The 12,977-nt window shown below is 52.3% G+C and overlaps 1 protein-coding gene across 4 annotated transcripts in view; it reads left to right on the top strand.

Moving 5' to 3' along the window:
- The window catches only part of PBX3 (PBX homeobox 3), a 104,910-nt gene that overhangs the window by 83,602 nt on the left and 8,331 nt on the right, over positions 1-12,977 (top strand). For all 4 annotated transcript variants that reach the window (XM_027741307.2, XM_027741306.2, XM_027741302.2 and 1 more), the window contains 3 exons: positions 1,610-1,851; positions 5,823-6,013; positions 7,804-7,939. In XM_027741307.2, coding sequence (XP_027597108.1) covers positions 1,610-1,851; positions 5,823-6,013; positions 7,804-7,939 — 569 coding nt within the window. The remainder of the gene's footprint in view (positions 1-1,609; positions 1,852-5,822; positions 6,014-7,803; positions 7,940-12,977) is intronic.

A 12,977-nucleotide genomic window follows, 5' to 3' on the forward strand; every position in this document is an offset into this window, starting at 1 on the left:
AAATTATATGGAATTATAGTTTTAAATGAAGGTGACAGATTTAAAATGTGTATTTTAGGGCAAAATTAATGCTGTGCTTTCTTGAAGGTGTGCCAGTGAGGGGGGTCACCTCCTACTGCACATGGGGTTTGGGACAGCGAGGGTGGAATCCCTGTGCTGTTCCCAGAGTGCAGAGAGCACATTGCTGGTGCCCAGCTCCATGCCTGGCAGCTGTGTGGTGCTGACACATCTGGCACAGCCTGCTCAGAGCCCACTTGGAGCCCACAGCACTGCCAGGAGCAGGGCCAGTGCAGGTGCCTGCATGAACCCGTGCAGTGCTAGTGGCAGTGCCAGGACCTGCCGTGGCCACAGCACAAGTACCTGCTCTGAAACAGAGCTAAAGAGGTTAATTGGGCTGGGAGGCACATGGTGCCTTACGCCTCTGATGGAAATGTTGATTCAAGAAGCCACACCAACTCGGGTGGGTTTGTACGACTGTAATTATTTTTAAACTTCCTTTTTGGTGCTGTTGGCACCAGCTGGCACCGTGCCAGCCTGACTTGACTCACTCACAAATTGTCAGCCTTGATCTGTAGGGTGCAGAGAAGGTGCTGACTGAGCAGTGAGTTGGAAATCTGTGATTTAAAACAAAAATTAGATTTAAGATGTTCCCAACAATACAGTGCGAGAGCACTGGCGATTTAAACACACACTCAGTATCCTGGCACTGTGACAGCATCCCAATCCCTGCACAGCCAAGGGCAACCTGAATTCCTTCTTGTGCAGCCCTAATCTGTGAGCAGGCACTGGGGAGGATCTGGAGCCTCCACAGCCACTCCCGCTGCGGCCGCTCCTGAGGGGGTGCTCCCAGCTCTGGCTTCATCATTTCCCTCCAGCTGTGTGGAGCCACAAACCATGGGCACACATGAAAGTGGCTGCATCTTCTTGCTTTCCCCCTGCAGCCTCGTGTAGCTGAGGAGCAAGTGGCAGCTTTTCCCCAGGCATTTTAAACCAATGCTTGAGCCTCATGGGAGTGATGGAGTCCAGTGGGACAGCTCTCCCTAAGAATAACATGATGCTCATATCCATTTGGAAGGAAATGAGAAGCAAATCAATTATTTTCAAATAAATAATGTACTTTTACCACATAGCCTTGCACCAAAGTGATATAACAAACAGGGTAGAGCCAGCCCTATGCAGGCTTAGCTGGGTCTTGGAAGGCAAATGTCCCTGTCCTTGTGTGAACACCCCTCTGGTGCTTACACTGAGGTGTTTAAAATGCTGCAGGGTCCTTTAAAGACCTCGCGAAGATGGTTCTGCTCTGTGTGGGAGCGGAGAGGATCCCATGGCACTGCCATCCCCCCGTGGCACTGACCAGGCTGTGCTTCACGGGACCAGCTGTGGAGGGGGGTGCCAATTGAGGTGCTGGGGCCATGCCAGAGGCAGGTCCAGGGCAGATCTGGTGCCCTTGGGGTGCTGCAGGCAAGGCCAGGGCAGGGCTGGTGCCCGTGGCCCTGGGCAAGGCGGGCGCTGCAGAGGGCTCCTCGCAGGCGCGCAGCGAGCGGGCAGTGGCCGGGCAGATGCAGAAATACTGACTGTGTTTTCTCTTGTTCTCTCTTTTCTGCCTAAGGTTTGAGCATCCGAGGAGCCCAGGAGGAAGACCCTCCCGATCCTCAGCTAATGAGACTAGACAATATGCTTCTGGCAGAAGGAGTCTCAGGTCCGGAGAAAGGTGGGGGATCGGCGGCAGCAGCTGCAGCCGCAGCAGCCTCTGGAGGGTCTTCAGATAACTCTATTGAACACTCAGATTACAGAGCCAAATTGACCCAGATCAGACAAATCTATCACACAGAGCTGGAGAAATATGAACAGGTCAGACATCAGTCTCTCAGTTGTTCGTGTACCTGCCACTGCTCTCCTCTGCTTGCAAGTGCCCGCTGCTGCCCGCTCTGGACCACGTCCCTTCCTCCCCTTCCCCACCCCTGTGCCTGTAAAGAGCCATGATGGGAGTCTGTCGGGCTCCAAGGAGCCACTGGCTGAGGCCAGGATGCGTTTTGCATGCTCGAGTGTTTTCTGTTGTCTGTAACTGCACAAAAGCAACACCCAAGGCTGTGTTTCTCCCCTTCGCCCAGAGCAGCAAAGAGGAGAGGTGCCCATCTCTTGGTGCCACCCTCTTCCCTGTAATGAGGTGTTGCACAGCTGGGTCTGGTGAGTTGGGGAGCACAGGCTGCACTGGCCATCTCAGCCCACGGGCTCCCGGAGCAGGCGGTGGGAGGCTCCGGCCCGCGACTGGGACACAGCAGGTCGGCCGGAGCAGATTGAGAGGGAGTGGGCAGAGAGGCACCAGCAGAGCTCCTGGAGCAGGCTTTGGGACAGGAACTAGGGTAATCCTGGTTCAGGCAGATGCTGGCACTCAGTGTCTTTGTTTGGAGTGAAGAGCATACTGCAGAGACCCGTGGGTTTGCCTTCACCACTGGAACCTGGTGACCTGCCACATTTGCCACGCTAGTGGCACCAGGAACATTTGCCCTGTGCTGCCAGGTGCCAGCAGCACAGTGTGGCTTGGGTGCCAGTGGCACTGCCTCATCTGTGCTGCCTCTTTCACTGTGTTGTTCAAGTGGTGAACAAATAACCGAGCATATACCTGTTGGGGTGTTTGTGCAAATCTCCTGTTCTCCCCTGACCCCCAAAGGCCCCAGCTGTCCCGTGGGGACCCCCGGGCTCTCCATGCCCTGCCGGGTGCAGGCACAGTGCTGGGATGGGGATGGCTGTCGGATTAACGAGCCCCACGCAGCAGCAGCGTGTCTCATACAGCCACAGAGACACAGGATGGAAGCAGATCTGGGCCAGAGCGGTGGCAGATTGGTGCTTGCAGCTGGTTCCTGGCAAACATCCTTGGACTCTAATAAGTTTAATGATGTGGTGGAAGCAGGAGCATTTTTTGCCCTGTAGCTCCATTTACAAAGATTTCAGCTGAAATGTCACAGCCATCCGTCCACACCACAGGAAACTTTGGAGGATGCTCAAGTGCTGCTGGAGCAGGAGAGAGGGGTGGAGCTGCTCTGAGACATGCACGCTTCCCCACGGATCCTGACACCCAGCCACGTCTGCTCGACAGAAATATGATAATTTCCCCAGCCTGGCAGCAAACTGTCTCCTGCCGGTTTGTCTCACCACAGTGCCCGAGAGGCAGCCAGGGCTTGGCATCTCAGCCTCGGGCGCCGCAGGTTCTGGAGGCGGGTGCCCTCCTGCAGCGGGAGCACCGGGGAGCCCACGCCGGGACCTGCCCGCGTGTGGAGCAGCTCCCGCCATCCCTGCCCGGCGCTGCCGCCATCCCGCAGGAACCAGAGCGCCTTCCTGGGGACGCTTTCCAGGCTGAGTTTGATCCTGATATTTGTTGCCAGTTAGGGGAATGCACTCAGGAAAGGAAAAAAAAAAGGGGAAGAGAAATGGAAAGTGTGTCACGCCATCGCCCAGCGCTCCCTCACCGGGTGCCGCGAGAAATGGCCGCGCACAGGCAGCGCCTTCCATAATTTACAGCTCCTATAACAGAGATGACATATTGAAAGCTATCTGCTGTAATTACACTGAAATACATTTTTTGCTGTAGGCAAAAGTACTGTAAGGGTCCCAGGCCTCCCGGAGCAGCTGGGAACCCACTTCCTGAGTTCACAGATGTCTCCTGAACTCACCCCAAATTGGGGTGAAGTGTGGCAGCTCGGAAGCCACCACCAGCCCCACAGAGTACTGGATGCCACCCTGCCCCTAAATACTGTTTTGGGCCATTTCCTTTCTTTTTCCTGTGCTCATCTGTGCCGTTGTGATGAAGCACTGAGGCAGCAGGAGCATCCCTGCTCCTACAAGGTTTCTGAGCAGGTTAACAAGGCCATCACTTATAACCTGACATTATTAATAATGTCTCGGGCACCAAGCAGAGGCCTGAAAAATAGTCCTGGAAAAGGGATCAAGTAGCTTGGACGCTATAAATAAACAAGAGAAACAAGACAAAGCATCAGAGTCTTTCGAGCTTCCCCCCACCGTGCTGCATGAGGCAGCTCTGCAGAGGGGAGGTGCAGGTGGAGATGAATGAAACCCAGGCTCTCCAAGCAGTTATAGCCAAACCAAGTCTCATCAGGCAAGTCAAGTAAAATCAAGGAAAGTTTTTTACTTCTTGAAAGCAAGAAACTCACTTTTGCTTTGAAATGTCCAGTTTTTGATACTATATCTCTTATAGGAAAGACATAGCTGAAAATATTTCTAATGCAACAGTTGCCATTTTACTTTAAAATTGAATTCCCCAGATCTAAAAAGGGGGCATGTGGCAAGCTGCGTGCCCAGAATGTCCATCCAGTGCCAAAGTCTTGGGTTCAGCTGTATTTTGGGACAGTCAGAACTGCTGTCTGATCTCGGGGAGAGCCGCTGCATTTTGGTGCCTGTGTCCCCTTCCCCCCGTGCATCGTTTCTCACGTGAGCCAAAGCTGATGCTCCTGCTGTGGTCAGAGGGCTGGACCTGAGCTTTTGCATGCTCAGGTTGTACCTTGATTAAGAGAATATACAGATGGGAAGTGAGGATGAGACATGTTGAACTCCTTCATCTGGAGCTCAGGGAGCCTTGAGCAGTCCAGGGGTGGTGGTGGCAGGATGAGCCGTGGCAGGATGAGCCGTGGCAGCCACGCTGGTGCCGAGAGGCCACGAGCACCTCGGTGGTGGCAGGCGAAGGGCTCTGCACCAGGGCTTGCCCAGCCTTGCCAAGTGCTGCCTCCAACAAGTGCTGCAAGGATGTAAATTAGCCTGTAATTTACTTTCAGTAGTGTAAAGAAAAAAAAATCACTTTGCCTGAAGTGTATGCATCTTTCTTAAGGGTGTACCCAGATTTTAATTATCTAAATGTAAATACTTAACGAATTTTACTTAGAGTAATGAGCTAAAGTGCACACTACATAAATGAGATGTTCTAATTAATCATGTATGAACTACTGGTTTAAAGAAAAGCTATGTGAATTCTGCAAATGTTGGGCTATTGCCAAATTGCTAATCAGCATTTGCATTCATAGATGGCTTCACTTAATAAGTTGTGAGACGTTCAGCAAATGTTATAGGAAATTATGAGTTTTTAGATGCATAAACTTTTCACTTTTAACTCTTTCCCTCACATAATCTATTGAAATGTGGGAGTATCCTTGAAAATGTGGTTTTCAGACACATTATGTAGGTGTTTTGCAGCCTGGCTTTAGAGAAGGCAGGATGGCAGTGTGACGGCCACTTGGTCGTGTGGAGGCTCATACCAAGGGGTTCCTGCTGATAGTGCAGCCTGGCCAAGTTCATATCAATGTGCCATAGTCTGGGAGTGATAATCAAGGGCTCCTTGTGCCTTCCCTCTCTCAGTGCCTTGGCCGCCTGGTGTGGGCCAGGCTGGGCACAGTGTCACTGAAACCCACCCGCTGAGGGGACACACGGTGCCTCAGAAAGGTCTTGGGTTCCTCAGTGCTGCGAGGGCATGGGGCTCGGGGCTGCCCTGCCCAGGCTTTGCCCGGGTATGCTCACACCTCCCCTCAGATCCTGCTCCTGCTCGCAGCTGGTACAGGCGCCGATCCAACCACTCCTCTCCACTGGGACGTGGGGATGTGGAACGGTCACGTGGCTCCCCTGGCTGCTCCAGGATGGCCCTGTGTCTCCTGGACAGGGTGTGTGGGATCTGCTCCCGTGGCCACACGCGTGCAGAGGGATGGGCCACACAAGTGTCCCTCAGTTCCCAGTGCTGCCTTTCCCCCAACAGCTGGGTCAGAGCTTATGTCCTTGTGGGACAGCACAAACCCATGTCTGAGTCTCTTCTTCCTCCACAGGCATGTAATGAATTTACCACACATGTGATGAACCTCCTCAGAGAACAGAGCCGGACACGTCCCATTTCTCCCAAGGAGATTGAAAGGATGGTGGGCATCATTCATCGAAAATTCAGCTCCATCCAGATGCAGCTCAAACAAAGCACTTGTGAAGCAGTAATGATTTTAAGATCAAGGTTCCTCGATGCCAGGTAAGGCAGAGGCAATTGTCCCCGCCTCTTTTGGGGGGGAAAAGAGATAATTTCTGGGCAGCCTGGGAGAGCCTGGTGGTGCAGGGATGGGTGGGAGAGGCTGCTCTGTCCCAGCAAAACCCAGGGCCCTTGTCCTTCACCTGGAGCTGCTGTGAAAGCAGAGAAGCCTGTACAGAGGTTTCAGAAACAATGATGTCTTTTCTACAATTTTAGTGCAAAGACTGGACTTGTTTTCCCTCCCTCGGACACCCACATTGCTGCCACAGCTTGGAGCCAGTCCCCACAGCCAGGTGGGCTGCTTGCTCTACAGGCTGCCGGGAGGCAGGCACACAGGGATTAGGAGGGGGGTTTATAGGAACAGTCAGATTTGTTTGGAGGCCTAGGTGGGATATTGATCCCCAGCCCTATTCCCTTTGTAGGCCTTCTGTCAGCAGAGCAGGGCCCTGGCAGCTGGCAGAGCTGGGCAGAGCTGGGCAGAGCTGGGCAGAACGGGGAGGAGCAGCAGGCGCCATGTGGAGCCTCCCTCCTCCAGCAGCTCACACTTCACACCTGAAAGCTGTGAGGAGCTAAACAAGAGCAAAATAATGTTATTAACAAGGAGGTCACTGGCAGGTGTGGGAAATCAGGGTAATTGCAGGCAGTTGGAGGAGATGTCTGTGGAGAGCTCCAGGAACGCGAAGGTAGAGCCTGCAGATGCACATTTTAAAGTGATTTCTTTAAAAAGGAGAAAGGTAAATAAGGCAAAATGAGCGGAAGCACAGTAATGAGATAAACATAGCTCTAGGGAGGGAGCCTGCCTGCTCCAGGATACAGTGCAGTTAGCAGCATCGTGATACTCTGCAAGAGCGCGCTGGGGATTGCGCTCGGCTGCCGGCTGGCCTGGGGCGCCGGCAGTGATTGCAACAGCCCTGGGGGAAGGAGCTCCAAGGAAATGTTTAACTGGAGCTTTCCAGAGGATGTTCTGCTAAAAGGAGAGCAGCCATCAGCATGGAGGGATGGCACTGCAGCTGTGCAGGCGCTGCACTGTAACCTGTGCCAGCTGCCACCGTGTCACTGGCGGGTGGCTCCCGGTGGCTGGAGCATGTGCCAGTGTGCTCTGCAAGGCTCCCTGTTCTGACCAGGTGGCACATCTTGGTGCCTGTCCCACGTGGGGCCAGAGCCCAGGCCCCACACAGCCCTCGGCAGGACAGGGCACAGATGGGTCTCCCTCACAAAGCCCTGAAATCCACTTGGTGTCGAAAGCCAATTAGCTCAGGGAGGGCTACGTGAGGACGTGGCAGCACAGCCGCCCTGTCCTGTTCCACTGTGCTCACCCCAGGGAGCTGTGCAGGAGCCTCAGCTGACCTGTGCTGAAGGGAAGGAGGGGAAGGAGGTCTGTCAGGCTGCTGCTGGCACAGAGGGGCTCAGCAGCCGGGAGCTTTGGGCTGGGCTGCGTACCTGGCTGTGGAGGAGCCGCAGGCAGGCTGCCGGCTCAGCATCTGCCTCACCTCTGCTGCCACGACACATGAATGTGGCCTGTGCCCTCATGGGATGAACTCTGGGAGAGTCAGAGGTGTGAAGCCAGAGGCAGAGTCCAGACCCACAGAGCTGGGTGCAGGACATGCCATTGCAGCCTGTGCTCCCTCCCATGGTGTTGGGGTAGCTGAGGGTGGGTGCTGGGACAGTTTTGCTGTGTTTCTGTGTGCTGCACCACAGGCGTGAGAAACGAGGGCCACTGCCCCCCATCCAACCCTGACAGGGACCCGCTGGCATCTGGAGGAACAACTGTGGGTTTTCTTTTCTCGTTTCAGACGGAAAAGGCGTAACTTCAGTAAACAAGCCACAGAAATCTTGAATGAGTATTTTTACTCCCACCTCAGTAACCCCTACCCCAGTGAAGAAGCCAAAGAAGAGCTGGCAAAGAAATGCAGCATCACGGTATCGCAGGTGAGCAGCGAGGGGAGCAGGTCCTGGCCTCCTGCACCCCACAGTGTGTCAACCTCCCAGCTCCCCTTGTGATGCTGCCACCTCTCTCCAGGCTCTGGAAGGTGGTTCCAGTGGAGCCAAGCAGTACAGAGCAGGTCCTGCCCAAAGCACCTCTGTCATCCCTTCAGATTTGTGTGTTGCCTGTGATGAGGTTTGCAGGGTGATGGACGTGGCTGAGCTCTGCAGCCATTGTGCCACGGCGGCTGGGGCTCTGCTGGGGCACAAAGGTGTGTGTACAGAGAGGAAGAGAAAAATAAAAAGGCAACAAGGTCAGCACCCTACTTCACGTCAGCTTTCTCTCTGTGCAGCAGTGCAGTTCCTGGCTGAGCCTGGCTCTGCTCTGAATTTGTTACAGCTGACCATGGTTTCAGGGGAAGGCAGTTTACTGACAAATGTAAAATCTGTCTTTATAGATCAGAATTTCTTTGATTGCTTAAAGTTATTTTTCTAAGCCAGCCAGAAATTCAGCCTCTTGCTAAGCTGAAGAGTGGCTTCTGTGTAGCAAAACTGCATTAGGCAGATTTGCTCTTTTTACCACATATAACAGCTGTTCCTGTGAAGTTAGTGCAAGAAAACGAGCATCTCCCCAGTCAGGAGCACCATCGTTGGCTGCAGCTGCTTTCTGTGTGGGCCGAAGTACACACAGAGCTCGGACTGATGTCTCGCAGTGGTGCTTAGGCCGGTGACACCATCGAGCCTTCCCTCACCAGGCAGCTTCAAAAGCAAAGCACTCTGTATTTCTTGTGGCCTGTATGATAGAAACCCCAATTACTCCCACACAAATCTGGCTCATACAGCTCGGGGAAGGTTGAACTTGGGTAGCAGAGAAGTGCCTTGGCAGTTTCCAAGTTTTCCAGCCACCCCCTTCCTGTTGTGAGGGCCTGTGTGCTGGCTCCTCCTTGCTCCCTCAGCTCCCTTATCAATATTTCAGGTCCTTGAGAGGAGCAGTGCCTGCGGCACATATGTTAACTATTAATGATCACAGGCTGCACTATTGGCATTATTAGCAATGCAACCTTTAGCTTTATAATTAAGACCTGAGTTGAGATTTACTTTATAGCTCTCCATTGAATGCATGAAAAATTCAGGCACTTTATTGAAGTCTTTCAAATGAAAGGCTGCCCAGCTCTCCCGGATTTGGAACTACTTGACTTTGGATGCACCCACAGTACCAACATTGGCAGAACTGCCTCAGGACACGTGCGTGTGCCCTCCTCTCTCCTTGCCTGTTCCTCGGCACACAGCACGTACCGCTCTCCAAGCAGGGTGAGAAGTGCCTGGTGCCAGGGGAAGGTACAGGGTGGAGATGGGGACAGTTTCTCCCAGTCCATTTACAAATGGCTGTGGTGATGGGCAGGAATTTTTTGAGGGAAATTCAGCATGCAACTTGTTCCCTCCCACATTGCTCCTTCATCACTGTTAGCATCACACAGGTCAGTGCAGCCCCGGCGGGTGCAGGGCAGCTGTGGTGGCTGCTGGGCTGCTCTCCCACGCCCTCAGGCATCCCTGTGGCTGCTGGGGATGCCTGGAACCAGCCAAACAGCACGAGAGCATGAGTGCCAGGACACTGTGGGCTGCAGCTGGTTTCAGTCTTTGCCGTGATGGTTTGTGGCAATTCCTTCAGTAAGTGGTGTCCGGAAATCTTCCATGTGATCTGAGGCAGCCTGCCGTGTAGTTAGGAGAGGCCACACCATCAACACCAACTTGAAGGAACCAAAAGTTCTTCAGCTTTGGAAAAATGTAACTGGGGGAGATGACATGGGAAAGAGCCCACCAGACCTGCTGAGGAGCTGTTCCCTGCACACCCAGCAGTGAGTTGGGCCTGGCAGGGAAGGGGTTAGTGATCCCACCGAGTGGACAGATAAAAAACCAGATCTAGATAAGGCTGAAGTGACTAAAGGAAATGAGATGGAACATTTGAGATGCCATAACTGATTGCTTCTAGTGCTAATAGATCTGATTTCTTTCTTAATTGATTGTTTGATAAGATTTAATGTATATGCTGTAGAATGAAGTAAAAGGCAGGCAGATGGTCCAACAACACGGCAGCGGCAGAGAGCCTGTGACAGGAATATAGGTTTGTCTCTTTAATATTTGATACAGGCATGAATTAGTTGTTTCTTGAATCCATTAGGAAGCCTGAGTGAGCGATGGGAGGAGCTGCACTGTGTGCTCCGTGCGCCGTGTCCAGCATCCTCAGCCTTGCTGGGTGACATTGCCAGCCTGGAGCAAGGGCACCAGGGACACAGGGCTGGGGCCTTGGCAAGGGCTAGAGCTTCACTCTGGCAAGGTGTTAAAAATGGCTTGGAAAACCTCAGGATGATATGGGAAAGCCTGGAAATGGGGCCATGTATCATCTAATGGGAGAGGAGCATTTGTGAGAGAGAGGGAGTGCCTGTGATCAGCTGGTTGCTTGAGTTCCTGATGGATCTGCTGTCAAAGCTAGAGAACATGAATACTGTGGATATCCAAATCTTTGATTTCCAAAGGCACTTCCAAAGGCCTCATGGGGGTACTGCAGGGTTAGTTGGTATTTTCTAGGTCAAACTGGGCTGGAGTTGTCTTTCCTTGTACTGAAAAGGGTATCTATTTTTGAGGCCATGTAGCAGAAAAGCTGTGAGCAGGCACTGTGGAGCAGCCCCGCACACGCTGCTCTGGTGGCTGGCAGCAGAAGTAGGAAGATGCAGTCCAGGACTCAGGGAATTGAGCAGTCATTGAAACCCTGGCAGGAGCAGCCTCGCAGGGGACAAGCAATGGCATCCAAGTGAGTGACTGAGCTACACCTTCCTCAGGGCTTTCCTGGAAAATCTCTAAGCGTGTGTCTTTCCGGCCTTGACCAAGCGCCCCTCGGACCTTGCTGTGTCTGGCACTGTGTCCCATTTACCTCCCATGCTGCAAATGCCCTGAAGGAGCAAAGAGCTGGAAGAAATAAATAATGTTAATGGGTGGCTTCCCAAACTCCTCGGACTGGTGGCTCGGCTTTGATGAAGAGACTTTGTCCCTTCCCTGGCTGAGCCAGGCTCCTCCATAGCCTCTCCTAGAGATGATCCAGGGTGTTTTTCTCTTGTACTGTCAGTGCCTTGTAAGTGCTGGGGGCAGAACATTTTCTCCCTCAGACACTTAATTAGTGAGTGTTTTGGGTCATCCTCCCCCCAGATTAAGTTGCTCACTGGAAATCTTGCTGCCATGGCACTTTACCGAGCTGCAGAGAAAACTGTCTCCCAGAACCGTTTCGTTGCAGATGGGAGATCAGTGGTTTCAGTTTTGATATTGGTGTTTAAAATAATATGTAAAGAAGGCTTTTTAAGAAAAGCATAAAGACAAACTGTTCAGATGAACACCTCACACGGTTTCATTTTTAAGAATATGGAAAAGGTAATTCTGGGGGAAAAAGTGTCCTTAGCAGTGAACATTGCTGTAATTTAGAGCTACCCCATCAGCACATGTTGGAGGGAGATAAACTGTGTCATCTGTTCTCCCCTACCATGGCTGCGAGGCTGATGTTTTTTACTTTTGCAGATGAGCCTCTTTCAGGGTGTCGTGAACGACCATCAGTCCATCACAGGGGCTGGAGAGAGGGCACAGCCAGTGCTGAGAGCGTGGCAGTGGAGTACAGCAATAACATCTTTCACTGCTTCAAACAAAAGAAGGATGTGGTTGACAAGGGAATATTTTTAACATTCTTTCAAAGAAAGGATGCAGGAGCTGGTTTCCAGCACCCCTCTGGTCCCTGCTGCTTCCGAGTCTGTTTCTGTGAGCAGGTTGACAGGGAGGGCCATGTATAGAGGGGCTCTTACCCCTGGACTTCATGTGGGAAGCAAGGGAAAAAAAGCTGCAGCATAATGAAATAGTTCTAGAGGTAAAAATTCTTGGGTTTAGATCATGGACCATAACTGTGCCAGACTGATTTTCAGCATTTTCTGGTTTGTGCCATTTTTTAGGTGTGGAACGTAAACTGTGTGCTACAAACATGGAAACACAATGGAAAGATTTCTGTGATCCGGGAATCTGTAGTTCCCTAATTCCAACAGCGATGATCTTGTGTCAACTGCATCTTTGCAGAATGAGCACTGATTTATCCCAGGAAATCAGCCACTGTGGAGACACAAGGCAGGCCTGCCCCATCCCAAATCCCACATTAGGCATCTTGATGATTTCAGTAATAATTTATTGTCTTTTTATTTAACATTGCAATTAACATGATAAATAAGTGCAACAGTATTGTTTGAAATGTAATATACAATTAAGCCCAATTAATTAATTGGCCTTCAATGATCAGGAGGAGAAAGATGTTCATTGTTTTTTTTATGTGAAGAGATACTTTGTTTTAATGAAAAATGTGTTGTGAGTCAGCTTGTGATGGAGAGGACTTCCATGTTTAGGGTGAGCGTAGGGCCGGGCGAGGAGCCGGGTCCCGGGGCTGACGGGGGTCCAGCAGCTGCATCCTGGTCATCCCTGGGGTGCCAGTGGCACAAGCAGGGCAAGGTGTGCTCCAGTTGGGCAGGGATCCTAAATCCTGCCTGGCACAGCCCACGGGAGCAGTGCCCCAGCCCTCCTGGCCGGGTCCAGCTGCCCGTGTCAGCCCGGCTGTGGCCACAGCCCTGCATGTTCCCATGTGTCCCCAGGCCGGGGCCCTGCACTGACCTGTGTCCTGGGAGCACGGAGAGTCCTTGGGCAGAGGGAGTGGGGTGGTGACTGCAGCTGCCCCCGGGAGCTGTGGCTCCTCCAGCAGCCCCCATGCTGTGCTCTGCTGCAGCACAGGGTGTGCTTTGCTCAGGAAGAGTTGAACATTTGTGGATATTCCTGTGGCTGTGGTGTGCGGGTTAAACATAACGTACGAGCGCTGCTCCTCTCATTGCTTCCAATTAAACCTTGCTTGTTAGTTTAACCTCTAGGTAATCCCATCAAACAATTGATGTCAAGGAAACACTGCCCACAGTGGCTCTGGATGAGTGGCCATTAATTTTAATTGCCTTGATATTAAAGATTAAGAAGTATT

Source organism: Pipra filicauda, unplaced genomic scaffold, assembly GCF_003945595.2.
Source record: "Pipra filicauda isolate LSUMZ 115617 unplaced genomic scaffold, ASM394559v2 scaffold100_size2392355_pilon, whole genome shotgun sequence".
In the NCBI taxonomy this organism is placed as follows: Eukaryota; Metazoa; Chordata; class Aves; order Passeriformes; family Pipridae; genus Pipra; species Pipra filicauda.